This window comes from Protopterus annectens, chromosome 14.part0 (genome assembly GCF_019279795.1).
Source record: "Protopterus annectens isolate FY-2018-M chromosome 14.part0, PAN1.0, whole genome shotgun sequence".
In the NCBI taxonomy this organism is placed as follows: Eukaryota; Metazoa; Chordata; order Ceratodontiformes; family Protopteridae; genus Protopterus; species Protopterus annectens.
Window position 1 is genome coordinate 417,140,012 of NC_056748.1, and position 19,639 is coordinate 417,159,650.

General features: G+C 36.9%; 1 protein-coding gene across 2 annotated transcripts in view; it reads right to left on the minus strand.

The window, feature by feature from the left end:
* The window catches only part of LOC122789021 (BRCA2 and CDKN1A interacting protein), a 216,208-nt gene that overhangs the window by 45,134 nt on the left and 151,435 nt on the right, over window positions 1–19,639 (minus strand). For both annotated transcript variants that reach the window (XM_044056185.1, XM_044056184.1), the window contains one exon: window positions 2,855–3,039. In XM_044056185.1, coding sequence (XP_043912120.1) covers window positions 2,855–3,039 — 185 coding nt within the window. The remainder of the gene's footprint in view (window positions 1–2,854; window positions 3,040–19,639) is intronic.

Consider the following 19,639-nt stretch of genomic DNA (forward strand, 5'->3'; position numbering starts at 1 on the left):
GATTCAAGTTCTCATTTAGCCCCAGAACCATCTCAGCATTTAAAAGCAACTGGCAACGGAGTCCTTTTAGTCACCAAAAAAAAACAACACTACAGAGTAACAACAGATGGTTTAACCTGACACCACAGGAAAGACAAGCACTAACTGATTTTAAACATGACAGGCAATTACGGATAATGAAAGCAGATAAGGGTGCAGGGTTAGTGCTAATGGAACAGAAAGTGTACACAAAAAAATGAAAACATGTTAGTGGACAATCAGTTTTACAAAGAAGTCACCTTGGATTATATTTATTCCCATTTTGCCAGCATTGACCATTTATCGAAAAACTTAGAAACTAAACAACACATTTCTCTGGAGGAATACGAATACCTTTTAGTTATGAATCCTAATCTAAGGAAACTTTTTGGTATTCCAAAAATTCATAAAAATGACACTGACCCACTATTCAGACTTATCTGTAATAAACGCACTAAAACTGAAAACATTTCTGAATATACTGATGGAGTTTTGAACCCGCTAGTACAGTCTAATTGGTTTTATATTAAAGACTCTTGAGATTCCTGGATGAACTTTACAAATCTAGGACCGATTTCTCCAAATGCACACTGGTTATGATGGATATTGTAGCTCTATACACTAATATACCCTATCGAGAAGGACTTAAAGCCTTGGAGATTTTTCTTCTTAAATACGCAGGGTTCATGAAGAGCAGAGTCAACACTGATTAGTCTAAAAAAAGCAGTTTTGAAAAACATTTTTTTTTTATTTCAATAATAAGACATACCAACAGGTCAAAGGTGTAGCAATGGGTTCTAAAATGGCTCCAGTCTTCGCTAACTTGGTGTTAAGCACATGGGAGTTGAAGACTCATTTTTCTTCCAGGTTTCAGTAGTATTTGCCTCTACAAGTGTTTTATTGACTATATATATATTTTTTTTTGTATGGGAAGGATGTAAAACTGATCTGGGCATTTTTACTGTTGAGCTTTCCAACAGCATTTCCTTTCTGAACTTTGTAGTTTCAGGCTGCGGATCAGAAGTTTGTTTCTTAGACATCACTTTATCAGTGAATGAAAATTCTGGCAAACTCAGTTCCAAAGTGTTTAGAAAAAACACCTACAGAAACAACTTCCTAGACTAACATTCCAACATCCTTTTTTTGTTACGAAAAATATTGTCAAAGGACAGTTTATCAGACTTTCCAGAATTATCAGTGATGAAGAGATCTTTCGTACAAAATGTGAATTTCCGTCTCAAATGTTCTTCAATAGACATTACCCATGACAGCTTGTACAAAATATTTACAGTGAAGTGACCTTAGAAAGACACAATAAACTCAAACCCAACCTGTTATATGGGTTTGAAAACAAGCATAAAATAGACCACACTGAGCAAAAATACTGATAGAAACTGCAGCTTCCCTTTACCCATCTGCAGGGACATGGCAGCTTCCCTTGACCCATCTGCAGGGACATGGCAGTCATCAGGAATGTTATCGGCAAGAACTGGATTATTATTAAAGCTCACGATTCTTTGAGCAACCCTTTAGGGACAGAACCTATGTTTACATATAAAAAAAAAACACCACTTTAAAAGCTTCATTTGAAAATAATGATCTGCACTATTTAAGACAAGCCTATAAAATAATTGGTTGTGGCATGTTTAATTGTGGCAAATGTATAGTGTGCTCTGTAATGTGCATAGGGAATGTATACAAATTTGTACACTGTAATTTCCTTGTCTCTTTTAAAATACATTTTGATTGCCATTCCTCCATGGTAGTTTACGCAGTGGTCTGTAACAGCTGTCCTGCATTTTACATTGGGAAAATGATCAGAAGGGCTTTCTGATCAAGTTAAGAAACATTTGGCTGCTATTGGGAAGAAGGATGAAGCCAACGCATTAGGACGGCACAGTATTAGATGTCATGACTTTACCGATTGCAAATTTCTAGTTTTATAACACACTGATCAGTTTTTTTGTGACTTTGACACTTTCCTGCAGCTAAAACTCCGTTGGCAGTTGCTTTTAAATGCTGAGATGGTTCTAGTGCTGAATGAGAACTTGAATCTCAAATGTTCATTGAGCTGGTTGGTATGAGCCAATATGGACACGCCCCTCTCTTTTTGAGTAGCTACTGTATTTACAGCTGGTGGTTTCTAGGTAGCTAATGGGCTAATTTCTGTTTTGATTTCTTTCTATTGGGTTTTGAGGTTGTCAACCAATTTTAAACAGTGTGCACTTGTTATATTATTTATTACACGGTTTTACTTTACAGTATTAGTTCTGGTGAAGTTCTGACAACTTTACAGAATGAAAGTACTTAACAGTTTCACCTCAGTGCTGTTTCTCTTATTTTTTCAAAGTTATCAAGTCATTTTCGCATACAAGATCTTTTCTTCGTATTTAATAGACATATATATATATATATATATATATATATATATATATATATATATATATGTATGTGTGTGTGTATACACATACATACACACACACTATATGTGCATATTTTTACACAATATACATCTAAATACAGACATATATATATATATATATATATATATATATATATATACACACATACACACACATGTATATTATATAACACAAACACACACACACATATTCACACATACACCCCCCCACACACCTGTTGATAAATATATGCCAGTATATTTCACCCCAGTCTAGGCCTTTCACAGCTGCCCCATACGGAGGGGACTTGATTAGCAGCTATACATAGAGGTAAGGCCAGACAGCCCAAGAAATTATATTTTGTATCTCAATAGCATTTAAATAAGCTTAACACATCTGAAGTGCTCTATAAATACAATTTTTCATATTCTTACTGAAGCTGTTTGTGCATTGGAAGGGCAATCTGAGGCGGCACATTAATAAATCGTTCACTGAGGAGGAGTCCTACAGGTTTGCTGCTGTCATTTAACATCATTTCCAATGGTTTGGCTAACTGTGGACTGCTCTGCTGACATCGATTTAGAATCAGCTCCTTTATTTGTTCAGCAATTTCAGTGTCCTAGAAGTAAAATTTTTTAGTTAAAAAATCTGTCATTTGCATTTGAAATGTTGAGATATTTTGAGCATTCCATCCTAGCCATTTCAAAATTAAGTTACTACAGTCTCACTGTTTCTTTAACAAATTCAAATGATTCTAAAAACACACTACGGAAAGAAAATGCAGGTTTATCAAACCACAATTATCATACATACTAATACTTTAAAAATACTGTTGCGGTTGGTTTGCTTAGGTTGCTGCATGGTCACATGCTACAATAACATGTTTTAATGTCAGAGATGCTGGAGGGGAAAGGCTAATTTTCAGCAGAGGCCTTGAAAGAAACCTTCCGAATCAAAAAATACAAACGTGAGAAATTCTCTGTACAGTTCAAGTAATACAAAAAATGCAAACAATAAAATGACAAGTACAGAAAACAACATTCATCATCATCATCATCATCATCATACTAGATCTGAAGATGCAATTCACTTAACTATAATGGCACAGAATATTTCAACAGGTCAGTTGCTACCTACAAAGATACAAAAAAACCAAAACTAAATTTAATAAACAGATCAAGGGCTAAAGAAAGAAGAGGAAAGTATGGTGTGATGGTGACATAAGCCTAAGAAGCAGGAAAAAAAAAACACAGCATGAGAAAAGTTGAGTAGGTTTACAGACAAGAAGAATTGTTATTTAAGGATTAACAGACTAAAAGTGACAGGTATGAGAAGAAGGAAATGATGTGGAAAAGGAAAAGAAAACAGTAGAATCAACAAATAAAATAAGAGCATGTAAATCAGTGCTCAGTGGAAGTGAATGTGAAAAAGTAGTAGAAATAGCAATATTACATTCAGTAATAGAAAATTATCACAAGCTTTTTATCTTTCATTTGAATTCACCACCAAACAAAAAATTAACTACTACTAATATAATTGAAGAGTCCGAAAGCAACATGCAAATTCCCAAAGGAAATGCGACGACCCTCCACTGGACCAGTAATTAAGGACCCTCAATCCTCACCACTGGCAACAGTGGCGGACATATACTGAGAGGATGACAAGGTACACACAGTATTTCCAGATGTAGTTCTCTGCATCAAGTGCAGTTTCCCTTAACAGCACACGGAGACCACAGTCATTCTGAGTTTGGTTTCTCCCTCTTTCTTCAGATTCCCAAGTAAGACTCCCCAGTGGCACAGCTATAGAACTGAGATCTCAACTGAGTGGCCAAGCCAAGACCTCCAGCATCCTTTCTGCCTAACCAGTGCTTCATTGTCCCTGCCCAAGTAGCTCGCTCACACACACACACACACACACACACACACACACACACACACACACACACACACCTGGAAAGTCTGGCACAGGTTTACTAGCTATGCCCCCTTTTACCCAGGTAGTTATCACCGTCACCAGCAGGTCCTTATCAGATAGTTTAAGGCCCTTAACAAAGGGTGCCTAATCTTACTGTGTAATGTTACTATTAATACAAATGCTAGTTTGACCAAGAGCAAGGCTATTAGGAGTGGCCTACACAGTGTCACCAAATAAATATGCAAGTACTCTCAGAACTTACATTTCTCTACAAAGATCAGCCACAGTGACAGATTTAAATATACTTAAATAATAAAAGAACAAGACAATACTAAGTATATATTCACAATGACAAGAGTTCAAAACCACAGGAAATATTTAAAAGAACATTGCAGGACAGTCTCAAATAAAAAAAAAAAATCTAAATTATGCTTCACTATATTCCTGAATGTATCTAAGAGAATTACTATAACCTAGAAACTTACTTAAAGGAAGGCAGATATGGTCAATGGATCTTCTAGTTGTCAGGTCAATGACAAAATAGAGAATGCTGTGCCTCTCTAAGAGACCTCTCAAATATTACTGCTGGTCTAGCTTGCAGAATGACATCATTTCTTGTCATTTGACCTCTAGTCCCCAGGCCCAAAACAACCACTGATGGCAGCTAGTAGCATTTTCCTGTAAAAACACACACACAATGGCTTTTCCTCAGGTCTCCAACAAATGCTGGAAGTCATAAAAGAATAAAACACTTTAAAGACAATACGGAAAGTTCCCTAGCACAGACATTGAGTCTCCCTGCTGCACTGAAACTGAAAGATATCATGTTTTATGGCCCAGACGTAAAGTAATTTAATTTCAGATATTTTTTTCTTTTTCCAAAATGCTATTAATTTTATAACACAATAACTTGACAGTACAGTAACAAGAAAAAAAACTATATACAATGTCCATAACAACTAATAAACAATATACATAGGAGGACATTTAATATTTCTCTAACAGATTAGACAATTTTGTCCAAGCAATTAAATGACGAGTTGTGTTGTCAGTCCTAGCTTTTACAGTAGCAATCTCATTCTTACAAATGCATTTCGCAAGATGAATAAACTCAACTTTAAAGACAGGAGTAGATTGGGATTTCTAAGTTTTAGTAATAAATGTCCTTGCTATAGAAAGGATAAAACATAGTAAAAATGTTTATTTTTTTAAGAATGACTTCAGGAACAGAAACATTGAAGAGTATAAGGGAGTCAGAAATTATGCAGTTGTCATTCTATAGAGCTTTACAAAGATATTTAAAGTCTAACCAAAATGGGGAAATTATTTTGCAATTAACCATATGTATCCAGTCAGCATCAGGGTGTCCACATATCTAGCATTTCATCTTTCTTGTACATTACTGCTAACCTATGTGGGGTGAAAAAACATCTACATAAAAATTTCCATGTGTATACATGCCAGAACAGGGAAGATGTGGATTCCTTCACAGACTGTAAACACAGTTTTTTAGCTTTTTCTGAGCATACTCGTCTATTAACTTCACTCGAATAATTCCAAAAAAGAAACATTTGTTTTGCTAAAATAATTTCTGAGAATTTTATACATAACAGATTTTTTTCTGAGGTTTGCTAGGCTGAAGTCCTCCCTGTGGTGTGCCTTCTGTGAAGATTGGGTGCCTGGCTGGCAACTTGGCAACGTAAAAATTCCACTGCCAATCTGCAGAACGGTGATATGCTGTGGTGACTCCTAACAGGGAAAAGCTGAAAGACACTGCTTTGCTAGGCTGAAGTTAAACTTTTGTATTCCAGTTTCCACTGTTAAAATATATACATTTAAACATCTACAATAGTGCATGTACATTTCTGTTCTATTCCAGTAGGGCACACTGCAGATAAATTTCAAGCACTTTGCAAAAAACTTTTTCAATACACGTCTGTACAAACAAGTTTGATATACACATAATATACAGTTCTGTTGTAACACAAGCATCTTATATGAATCATGTTGATATTCATAAATGGCATATAATTATTTACAAAATTCCAGACAGCTGGGCTGGCAGTTATCTCCCTTTGTTACAGGAAGCAATAAAAAAGGCAACAAAAGAGTTAAAGGCTTTACAGGAAAAGAAAAGAAAACAAACTTATCTGATCTTTAATAGATCAGATCCAAGTTGATTACTCACAATGGTAAAAGACAAATATACAACACAAATATAGTTTAGATAGGAATAAATAATTTTCTAGTAAGCTCATACTCTATTCAGGAGTCCAACAGAGTGGTGTTCCTTCATATAGTGCATGACATTGAACACAGCTGTCAAAATAACTCTCTAGTCACTTTCTCCTTGTGGGCTGGGGAACTTAGTTCAGCAATGTGTTTATTTCTGCAATTTTTTTTAAAACCAAAACAAGGTTCTAGTACACAAAGTATCAAGCACAGCTCCAGGCAAATCAAAAGCTTTGGTTCAAGACTAGCAAACCCAGTATGTAACTTGATTTGAACAGCCATGGAAGAGATCCTGAAACACAGGAGTTAACACTGTAATGAGAAAAAGCAAATGATACTCAGTGATTCAAACCCCAGCTTAAATACCCTAAATTAATGTGGTTTCAAAACAATGCCTTGGGGAATACCCTTATCCATAGCGCAAGCCATAGCAGTTACATTTTCCATATATACAAAGTCCCTCCTGTTAATTGTAAGTAGTTGCAGAACCAGTTAAAAAGAAAGGTGGTCAACCACTTTTGTTAAGCCTTTACAGTACCAACTAATAATCAGTAACAGACAAAACCGCAGAACAGTTGAAGCAAAAGCTTTACTGGTGCATTCGGTACCATGGCTTATGCCTTCAAGGAATGTTTAATACACCATGCAGCATATGTCAAATTAAATAATTGTTTAATAAAATGATTATTGAATGACATATTTAAACATATGCTGCATGGTGTGTTAAACATTCCTTGAATGCGTAAGCCGTGGTACCAGATGCACCAGTAAAGCTTTTGCTTCAACTGTTCTGTGATTTTGTCTGTGTTTTTTTGGAGTAGTATACGTGTGTGTGCTTTAATACATTCTCGTCAGCAGAGGAGGGTGGTGACAATGGCAGTAGACGGTTCCCGTTTTTGGTGTTCCAACATATGGAGGGAAAGTGAGGAGAGAATTGCCAGTGATGATCCTTGGGCTCTTGGGGAAGCAAACGTGAAGGAGGCAGACTTTGTAAGCTGGAACAACTACTTATTAAGGAGGTGACTGTTTTATGACATTAGGCTCCTGAAAAAGTATTTAGCTTTAGATATTAACCCCAGGGGTCTTAGGATCAACAGACTGCCAGCATATGAGTTTACAGAGGAAGAGGGCGACCTTTTAGATGAATAGAATACTGCCTCTCTTATGTGTACCAAAGCTTGGTTGAGAGTTCTCATCAAGCGTAACATTAGGCAGCAAGAAAAGATATGTGCGGATATTCTGCAGGCCCAGATGCATTTGGCAGAAACTACAGCTGATGCCGCCTTGGAAGCAAGACTAAAAGACATTAAGGGGAAGGTGGACAAAGTGGAGGAAGCAGAGACCCTTCGTAAGAAGGGTAAGTTACAAAGATATGTCAACGACTACAAAAATAATCTTGTTTTTGCATGGCAACGTAAGGAAACCAGAGGGAGACCGTCAGCTCAGCGTTTGGGTAGTAGAGGCCAGGAACAGCGAGATTCTTCCATATCCTCGGGTGAAACATCTAGTAAGAAAAGTGTGCCCTTCAAGGATTTAAACAAAGAAACAATGGAATCTACGCCGCAGAAAGAGACTACTGAAGGTTTCAAAGGCCACGCATGTAAATGGCAGGGGAATTCAAACACGGACAATAGAAACAGCAACAGAAGCAGAAGGAAGAGGAAGTAATAAGTCAGTGGAAGCAGATGCCTGTCATGAGGTGGAATGGACATTTTTTTCAACTCAGGGACTCATTACAAATGTAAAAAATTTGGATTGTTTAAAAATTGTAAATGTCAGATTTGATTCTTAATCAGGATGTAATCTCTCTCTCGGACAAAGGGGTTAAATTCATCCCCACACACTTTCCTAGTTTGGCTGATTTAATTTTGGAAGTCATTCACTTTTACTGTAAGTTACATTTAAAAATATTTTTAGATAACAGAAAAAGTGAGTTAATTCAGGAACATGTTGAAAATGCTAATGATATGATAAATGAACAACCACATGATGAAGCAAGTATTTATGGGGATGATTCTTTATTGAATGTGTCAATTTATGATTATTAGGAACATGAAGAAGAAGAATGCATGCTGGGGGGGGGGATATGGTTAATAGCGGTGCATGCTTTATTACTGGGTATGGGAAGTTACAAACACCACAGGTGCCAATACAGCAGTTCCTTTATACCTCCTAAAACATCTGTGAATATATGTATTTTTGAAAATGTGTTATGTAAGCAACTAGAAGTGGATTATCACAATTTTAGAAAAAATAATAAAAGGTTTAATTTAACTAAAAAACAGTGCGATGTTCTACAGCAGTTGAGACAGAATTGTGATAAACACATATTTACACAGGCAGATAAGGGGAATAATTGGGTGATACTAACTAGACATCAGCATAACAATATGGCTATGGCCATTTTGAATGGCATACTAGTATACAAAAGCATTGCCCTGTAATCCTGTTAAGGAATTTAATGCACTACTGCTGGAAATTTTAGAAAGGGGAGAAAGGTTTGGTTTCCTTTCTTTATCAGATGTTAAAAAAATTATACATCAAAAATCCAAAGGATGCCAAATTCAAAGTGATACCCAAAATATACAAGGACATCCGCAATCCGCCTGGTAGGCCAACAGTATCTGGCAGGGGGAGCTTACCTGCAAAATGTGGGCATGTTTTTGGATTTCCAACTTAAAAATTGTTTGAGGAGAATCATGTCACACATTAAGAATGGGAAGGAGCTCTCGGATAAAACAGGAGGTATGAAATGGTCTAGTGAATATTACTGGGCCACTGTGGATGTCAAATCATTATATACAAGTATTAAGAATAAATGGGGTTTGGAAGCTGTTAAAAATATGTTAGGGGAAGGTCCACGCACAGATTTTCTGATAAGTTTGTTGGAATTCTCACCGACTCATAATTGCTTCATTTTTGGTAATAAATGTTTTTTGCAAAAAGAAGGGACTGCAATGGGGGCTTCATATGCCCCTGTTTATGCAATTTTGTTTATGAATTATTTTGAGAATTCACATATTTATAGCTCTAAATTTTACTAACAAAAAGTTATGTTTAGTAGGTACACAGATGATTTGCTTTTTATTTGTAAAGGGGAAATAGAAGAATTTCAGGACTTTATGTTGTATTTGCAGGGTAATCACTTCGGTTTGGAATTCACATTTTATACCAGCAGAGAGACAGTGCAATACTTAAGATTTTGAATTTTGTGGGAGAAGATTTAACAGTGGAATTTTGGCCTTTTGTGAAAGCAACTGCTGTTAACAATTTCCTCAAGGCCAATAGCATGCACGCTCCCCATTTAATATTATCTTTACCTTATGGGGAATATCTTCGGATAGCGAATAACACTTCACATAAATCAAGGTTGGAGGCAGAGTTTGAGAGGGTTAGGAATAAACTTTATAGTAGAGGTTATGAAGTTATGTTTAATGGAGCTGAGAATAAGGTCAGAAAAGTGCTGGGGTTGGCTCACACTGAAGTGAGAAGGGGTACATTGAATAGAAAAAGTGGAGTTTAGGAATTTGGGAAAGGGGAAAACAAAAAAAAATTTTTTTTGTGGATAAATTTGCGCCTTTTTCAGAGACTCTGAATAAGCTGGTGAACAGGTTCTGGCCTGTTATTACTAATGATGTAAACCTCAGGAAACTGTTTCCGGAGAAGGTTACTTTCTACTACAGCAGATTTATGAATTTGAAGGAGTTGTTGGGTACAAGCAACTTAGAAAAGGAACATGGAAGAAAGGGCAGTTTCCCTTGTGGCAAATGTAAAGTGTATAATAAGATTAGAAATATAGATGGGGTTAACATCAATGGTAGGTTATACAAAGCCAGAGATCAATGTAACTGTAAGTCATGGGGGGGGGGGGGTGATTTATATCATAGGTTGTGGATGTCTTCCTGTCCAGTGGTATATAGGGCAAACCAAAGGGCAGTGAAAATATGAATTATGGAACACTTAGGAGGCACCAGGAGAGGTAGATTGGAAAACCCTGTAGCAGAACATTTCATGAAATACCATGGTGGTTCTGATTCCACTTTTTCTTATAGTGCGTTAGCCAAGCCCAAAGTTTGTCAGGGAGAGGAATTTCTGAAGAGATTGATGTTATTAGAAACCAAATGCATTATCAATTTTGGCACTTTACATCCGAGGGGTTTAAATCTTGACATTAATTTAAATGTGGGAAAGATAATATATTATTTCCTTCTTGTTCTGTTATTATTATTATTATCATTATAGTATCATGAATACGTTTGTAAATCTTTTCCTATATTAAGGAACACTATGGCATTTTGTCAAACAGATTACTTTAACAGACAATATTTAATGTGAACATAGGCACTTTAGAAGATATATGTAATGTGGGCTTTAAATATTTATAGCAGTACATTAAATAAGGGTGGGACTTGTCAAATTAAATTAAATAATTTTTAATAAAATGATTATTGAATGATATATTTAAACATATGCTGCATGGTGTATTAAACATTCCTTGAAGGCATAAGCCGTGGTACCGGATGCACCAGTAAAGCTTTTGCTTCAACTGTTCTGCGGTTTTGTCTGTGTTTTTTGGAGTAGAATACGTGTGTGCGTTTTAATAATCAAAAGTGTCAAAAACCTTAAATTCAAAAACAGGGCCACCACTACTAAACACTCATTTAGTAACTTTTCCCAAGTACTTTAAGACAGATAGGAAGGTACTGTACACATAACAGCCTGCATAAACATAGCTGTGGAATACCAATAAGCTTGTCTGAATGAAATGGACAGTTTATGTACAAATTTTCTTAGCATCTCTGTAAGGGAAATGAAAACAAATAGAGTCAAAAGTTAGACAGATCAGTTGGCTAAGTGGCACAGAGAGAGACAAAGCCTTGACTGTGAACCAGAAAATTAAGAGTTTAGTGGCTACTGGCCAACCGGGGGGTATGGTACTTCAGGCTTGCCACTTGTGTGACATCCAGACAGAGATCAGCACAGGCTTACTGTGCCCATACTGCCAATGTGCAAGTGCACTGGCTGAAGGAAAACATACGGCCAAACGTCAGCACCAGGCAGTGCTTACTGAACAGCCAAGAGAGAGGGTAGGCTATTCAAGTCGGCATTGAAAGCTGGCCCAACAGACACTTGCATTATGGCAAACAAATGGGCTAATTAGGCATCTTTGGAAGGAATTAATGGGTCACGGAACTCTTACTTACCCCTCAGGAGGCTGGTTCTTACCCTAAACAGAATGACTGGACTTAATGGGTAAAAGTAGTGGAGTCATCAAGCAGTTCTGGTAGGCAGAGGAGCAAAAAAAATCTGTGCAGTGCCAGGGTGGTACTACAGGAAACTCTGCATTTAGAAAAAGTAAAATATCATGACTAATTTGTCCCTGGTCAAATAAGTCCTGTAACAGCCAATTTATTTTCCAACAGGAAGTTTTGACACAGTTTAGAGAGGACTCTTAGTAGTACTCATCATGTAATAGAACATCCATTTTGTTAACATAAATCAACTTTATACATAATAACTCCCCCCCCCCCGCCCTTGTAGGTCTTCATAACTCTTTGATTTTTATTCTGGCTCAATTCCTTAAGCAATCTTAATTCAGAGGCAGTTAGTTTAAAGTCAGCTTCATTTATACGGGTTTTATGCAAAGCCCTAAATTCAAACTTACAACGTTTTTTGAATAAAATTAAGGAATGGTGTAAGGGGGTTATATAGACGACTTCTTTTTAAGTCATGAGTCTCATGGTCCAAATGGTTTTCGTGAAAAATGATTTTAAAATTAAGCTTCCTTAGAAAAGTTTTTAAATCAATTAGGTCTTCTATCTTTGACCTAGCTGAAGGAACAAAAGTAAAGCCCTTAGCTAACAAATCACCATAACTACTTCCAAAAATATGGTCAGTAAAGTTAAGGATTTTATAGTCATCATTGGTACTGGTGGTAATAATCGGGCTGCTCAATTCAGCTGCGGGTAAATCCATGCAAAACAATAACAGAGAATCATTAAAGTCCTCCTCCTCTTGCAATTCCACCAGGGTCTGTTCTGTTGGTGCTGGACACTCTGTTCTGCCCTGAATTAGCCGTGTTGCTGATGTTGATGGTTCTCCCTGTTCTGCAGTCACTGCAAAAGCCTTAAAGGGACCTCCCTTAAGAGGGTAGAAAGTCTCCACTTCCCCCACTGATGTAAAGGTTTCATCTACTGCACCTAAATCATGTTTATTAGACACATTGTTGCTGGGCTTAGGATATGCAAAAAACCTTTGGCATAATCAATACAGTCTCTCTCAAACTTTTTTTTTCTCAAACTTTTATAGACAATGTAGCTACATTCACATCAAATGTATCCACATCGAAAAATATTTGTTTGTATTGCACTTCAAAGTTGTTAAACAACAGATCACTCATAATAGCATTGTCAAGTTCAGTACATTTGTTTAGCAGCTTATCTATTTCTTTTTGGTTGTGCCTCATCAACAAATCTAGGAGCTCACACCCCCTGGTGGTCAAACAAATCCAATAGTTCTTTATGCAGAATAAAGTTAGGTACAATGCCGGTAGGACATTTCTAACTCCTCAAACCTTTGGGCACTCATTTTACCTTTATGCATTCGAAAAGGTAACTGTTTTCAATTGGAGTTTCCTATATTTAAGCGGTTTGTTTTCGAAACAATTCACAGATTGTTGCAAGGTTCCATATTGCCGTACATTGGAAATCGAACTACTGATTTAACCAAATGAATAAATTTATCCTTCGTTCATTCACAGTAGTGCCCGGGCACCTTGTTAAACTACACTATTCAGGTAGTCTGTAGCTTTACACAATGAAGACACAGACAGTTCTGCTGTTACGACATTCATTTACTGGACACAAGGTTTACATCTAGCTTAACAATGAAAGGTATAAACATCAAAAACGTACTTCAGCTTACAGCATCAGGTCTACAAGAACAGAAGAATCAAAATCTCTGATACAAAAGAAAAAGTCCCAATTTTTAGTGTCTTTTCTGCCTGCATCAGCAGTTTAGAGAATTTGCCAGAATAATAAGTCTTTCCTTTGAAGCTGGTCTGCTGACAATTTATTTTCCATATTTTAAACATTCTGATCCTAAAGAATAACTGATTTCATCCTTGGCCTATCTTGTGTATCATGTTGACGAGACACAGCTGCATACAAGAGTTCGTCTTGACCTGCTTGTAGATAATAATTTTACACAAGCTGCACAGTTTATAAGAGATAAAATATTGCACTTCTGATTCATATTAACAATGAATGCCAAGCTATATAGTTTTGCCAAGTTAGGTAACGGAGTTTAAACTGAGTGCACTCATTTTGCATTTTCAGAAAAATCCACAGAAATCCATCTCACAATTCCCACTTTTATTTAAAAAGTGGAAAATGACTGTTCAGTTTCATTTTTTTCTTCAACTGTACACATTGAAACTTTCTCCAGTTTATTCAGGTTAACTATCATGATTTCCTGAACTCTTAAGTTTTTCGCAAATGACAACTTAGGTAGCAATTCCAGATAGTCAGTATGACTATAATGCCTAACACTACTAATACAGGATGTATCAACCAATTCAACAGATTTTTTCCTGATTTTGACCAACCAGTAAAGATATCCCACCAATTGTGAGCAATGTCTTTTTTGTTTGTTTCAGCCAAACTAAGTAGTTTATCTTTTGCAATGATGCTTAATGCCCCATAATACAGAACATTCTTTTTTCCAAATACTCTGAATTTTACTATTGTTTATTATGTTTTTTAAATTATCCAAAGATACAGATATATTGGGAAGCTGTATTAAGTCATAATTCCAGTTCTTGGAAATATTTACTTCTACGGGTTCAGTAAACACACAGCTCTCATTATTCCATTTAAGGAAATCAACATGTGATAAACATCCTACAAAAGGTAATTTTAAATTATGACCTACGTCGATCTGTAACCAGACAAATATACTGAAGAGCCACTTCTATAAACATTTGGAAAGAAGGCATAATAGTCCATTTACACAAATTAACACAATGCTGCAGTAAGCATGGTTCATAGACAGGCGAATGCTGTCCAGAAGTTAGTCCATTTTGAGCCTCTGTACAATACTCTGTTTTTCCTCTCATATCTATATAATTACCTTCAAATTGTGGCAACCAATACTCATACCCTTCTGGTACGAGAAATATCATAGGTAGCACAGTAAACTGACACATAATAGTTGTATCAGTAACATTATAATGCATTAACTTTTCTGTACAATACTGTGGAGTACAGTATGTCACTCCAGTAAATAACTTAATCCAATTGGTATTGGGTATCCATTTGTTAAACAATTGTCACCAAACATTTTCATTTTGTAACATACATTTAGTTTGTAATCTATTTTTTTGAATTTCCACATACAAAGACTGCATAGTGCATTTTGTCCAATTTATAAAAATTGTCATGTTACCATCAAATTTTAATTGATTCAGCTGCATAGCATTATAACTGTCTAAAAATTGCTACTGATAATTTATATTGTGCAGGTGTGTCTTCCATATTTCTGGATTCAAGATGCTTATAAATGCACAATTTGAGAGATATCTTCCCCCACTACTTTTAATCGATTAGTCAGAATTTCAATGTCAGCTGCATTAATAGCTCCCATACCTGTACCTAGGCTTCCACGCACAGTATCATACCATGCCCTTTTATATCCGCACCTGCATGTATTTGGGAATTTGATGTTAAAATGTACCACAACCTTTTGACACTGTCTGCCTACCTTTTTACAGGTAGAAGGGATTTTAACCAGATGGTCTGTATGAACAGAGGTAGGTTTACATGTTAATATTGATAAAACATATCCCCAATGTATGTGGCCTGTAATGACTGTGCTATTAATACACATTACAGAAACTCCAGTAGTAAAATTTAGTTGTATTTTCATGTTATTGGGAGGAATACTAATTCTCTGTATACTATGATTAGCACACTTCTTCACATAGGTGAAGATTACCCATTGTATTGATGTTGGATATTTCTTTGAATTTTATCCTTTTCCCAAATAAAATATAGGAAATTGACAACATTTAATAGAAACTTTGGAATCAAATTCAAGGATTACTTTAGGACTATTTGGTCGAATATAATGATGACCCTCAACCGTGGACCAAAAGGTAACATTACTGGAAATCCTTATGTACCCGAAGACACAAGTAGCATTATATGGACAAGTCAAACTGTCCTGCTGTCTTTGTTCACAAGAACAATTTAAATCCCAACCTAGCTTTACAGTATTATTGTCATTGTTTACTTTCCAAACTTGCATTTCTCTTGTTTGACACCCTACCCCAAGGGCTCCAATGAGTACAAACAGAATCTTCATTATGTACAATAATATAACTTTTCCATGCAAGTGGTATTAATCTGAAAAGCTGTTTTGATAGATGCTTTGATGCTTTTTCAACTATTTCAGACTTGGCATTTGCCGTGAGTCTACCAAAAAAACTTGAAGTCACTTAATGATTTTCAACTGATCTCTATGAACAAGAATTATTTTGCTCTTTTTCTTCCCTTTAACTTTGTACACTTGAGATCCTAACGTGAGCAAATACTTCAAAAGGTCCTTGCCAATTACTATCCCACAGACCGTTCGTCTGGAACGTCTTGATCAATACCAGTGTCCCAGAGAGAAGGTTTTCTTCTGGCATAACAGAATTCTTTTGACCATAATTTGAATGCTTGCATTTCTGATAAGTTTTGACACAATTCAGAAATATCTTAACCATTGTTGATGCTATGCAATTTCTAATAATGATCTGTTTGTACTAACAGTAGGACTGAATGGCAATTGTACAGTCATTTTCCTACCTGTCATGACTTCAAAAGGTGAGATCCCTGTTTTACTGTGTGGAGTTGGCTCTGACAGCAAGATTCCAGGCAAATGTTTTACCCAATTTACACCTTTTTCCAAGCAGGTTTTCTTAAGGCGTTCCTTAAGAGTCCTGTTCATTCCTTCAACTATCCCATTAGACTGGGGATGGTAAAGAACATGAAACCGTTGCGGGATACCAAGCAAATCACACAAAGCTTTCATCAGTTTACTGACAAATTGTGGCCCGTTATTGGAGTCGATAACTCATGGCCATCCCCAATGACAAAAAAATATGTTTTTTCCATAAGGCTTCTGCTGTAGCTTTAGCAGTCATTGTTTTTGTAGGAATTGTTTCTACTCACCTTGAAAAAACATCAACTACCATTAGAAGATACCTGTACCCACCTTTAGCTGGGGGTAATGGACCTGCAAAGTCAATTTGGATGGCGTACAAAGGTCCATCCGCTGGAGTTACCCTTAGTAACCGTTTTTTTTCAACTCAGCATTAACCTGCAAACATACTAAGCATTCAGCAAGCACTAAATCGCAGATTTTCTTTAACTGTGGATGCCAGTACTTGGTTTTTACAATGGGCCATAAATTTTGTGTACTCAAATGTCCCAATACCTGATGATTAAATTTCACTAACTGTCCTGCCTGCTGGTACGGTATATAAGGAAGACTAGAACAGTCTTCAAAGTATTTTGCATAACATTGCCCTGGACTTTCTCCTACAAGAGTACATTTTTCTAACTCTTCATGTAGTCTGAACTTAGTTTGGATCTGCAGCAAATCAAGTTGCAAATTCTGCACTGAAAATGTTTGTATGGCATGTACTGCAGTGGTTTTACCTGGTACACTGGAAAGGTGTTCTGTAGGATATTAACTGCATTCCTTCTTTTGCTGCCTTGTTTGTCATCTGATCAGCACAGTTATTTAACTGAAAAATTCCATTTGTAGCTTTCTGATGAGCTTTTACCTTTAAGATACTGTAGCAACCCACAAGGGACCGACTACGAACCAAATTCCAAATAGTCTGTAACACAAAATCATGCTTGAGTGGTTTGCCCGCGTTATCAACAAACGCTCTCCTTGCCCATGTAGACATATGCAGCCGCAGAGAATTAACTACGTATGCACTGCCTGAAAAAATACTGACAGGTGGAAAATGTTGCAACACAGAGAATTGCTTCCAGTTCAGCTCGCTTAGCAGACATGTGTCCCAGTGACTGAATCAGAGTCGGCTGTCCCATAGAATGGTTTTCTGGTACTATTGCAAATCCAGTCTGACATTGTCCATTGTCCCAAAATCGAGCACCATCAACAAAGACGGACAGCCTGCCTTCCTGAAAATCAGGAGACAGAATGGGCTTTTCAGGATATGAAATGTGCCTAATGCATTCATGTCATTTTCCTCCATAACCCATGAAGTTAGATAAGTAATACTTATCTCCTGCCTTTCTTGTAACTTGCTTGACACTAAATAATGCCAACCATTTTGCAAACACTGCTTGACTGACGTCATCAATCAGTTTATTTAGCAGAGTCTCATTTACCAAAGCCTGTATGGCATAATGTGGTGTCTGTACTATAATGTCTTTAGAGAAAGCTGTTAGGTATTCAGTTTGTTTTAAATCCCAGTATATGGCCAAAAGTTGCTGAATACATGGGTGAGATCCCCTCTCAACATGTGTCACTTTCCTACTGAAAAATGTAATTGGGCGTAAAGTCTTTTCCATTCTAGAATCAGAACCCTGAGGCCACCCCTTTAAAAGCGCAACAGAGAGTGTGTGTTGGGTCCAGCTGCTGCCTGTAACACAAACTTGACTTGGAGCTACAAATTCTGTAGCCTTGGCTAATGCTGCCTTTAAATCACAAAAAGACATATTTTCCTTTGGTCCCCACTCCAGAAAGGGTAATTCTTTCTGGCTAGAAAGCACGTCATACAGAAGAGCTGCCATACTGGCATAATCTTCAATAAATTCCCGATTATAATTCAGGATACCCAGAAATTTGTGCAAATCCAGAATGGTAACCAGTTTATCCATTTGCAAGGTTCCCTGCACCCTCTCCGATCAAGGAGTACACCCAGAAGGACGTAAAATAGTACCTAGAAATTTTACTTCAGGTGACATGAATTGTACCTTTTCACTTTTAGCCTTAAACCTTGCCTCCTGCAGTGTTTAAAGGACCTGTGTCACTTTAGCTAAATGCTGTTCTTCTGTTTCAGACTGTATTAGTATGTCATCAATGTAACGCAAAACAGAATCATCAGATTCTAGACCTTGTAGTATTCATCCAACTATTTGGTGAAATATAACCAGACTGTTTTGAAATCCCTGCGGCAACTGCGTCATGACATACTGTTCATTTTGAAATGTAAAGGCAAACCTTTGACAATCCTTTTCCTGCAGTGGTATTGCAGAGAAACCATTAGCCAAGTCTATGACCGTAAACCACTGACTTTGTGGTTTTATTCTTGCTGCTAGCTCTGAGTCCCCTGGAATCAGATGAGCCTGGGGAGTCGTGAATTGGTTCACTTTTCGTAAATCAATAACCAATCGGTAAGTGCCATCTTTCTTTTTAACTGGCCATAAGGGTGAATTTGTAGGGCTATTTCCCTTTTCAATTATTCCCACATCAAGCCATCGTTGCATGCAATTGTGCATGTCTGTCTCTGCTTCCTTTGGGATCAATACTGTTTTTGAAATGGTGGAATAAAATCTTCGTCACGACCTACAGAAACTGCTTCCTGTAGCTTTCTGCAGTCTGTGGGCCATTGAGACCACAACGTAGGGAACCGTTTTACTTTTAACCATAGTAGGGCTGACAGTACGGCCCTTTTCAGAACTGTTTTATACATGTAATGCCTCAATCATACATAACATGGGGCCTTGTCCTTGCCATACAGTGCCATTAGGAAGGTCTATGACCATTCCCATTTTGGACAATATATCCATTCCCAAGATTGTGGAGGTGCAAGAATTATGCATCAAAAATACCCCTTTCACTGGTTCCCCTTGATGGGAAAATTGTACTTGTACAGGTTTACTACCTATGGCTAAACATCCAAAACCATTAAAACCTGAAATACATGTACATTTAGACAACTCAGGAGGCAAATACCTACCTGTCACTCAAACAGCCGCTCCCGTATCTAGAAGAACATCTTCCCACAAGTTCCGCTCTACCCAAATGTTGATAAGTGGTCGTCCATC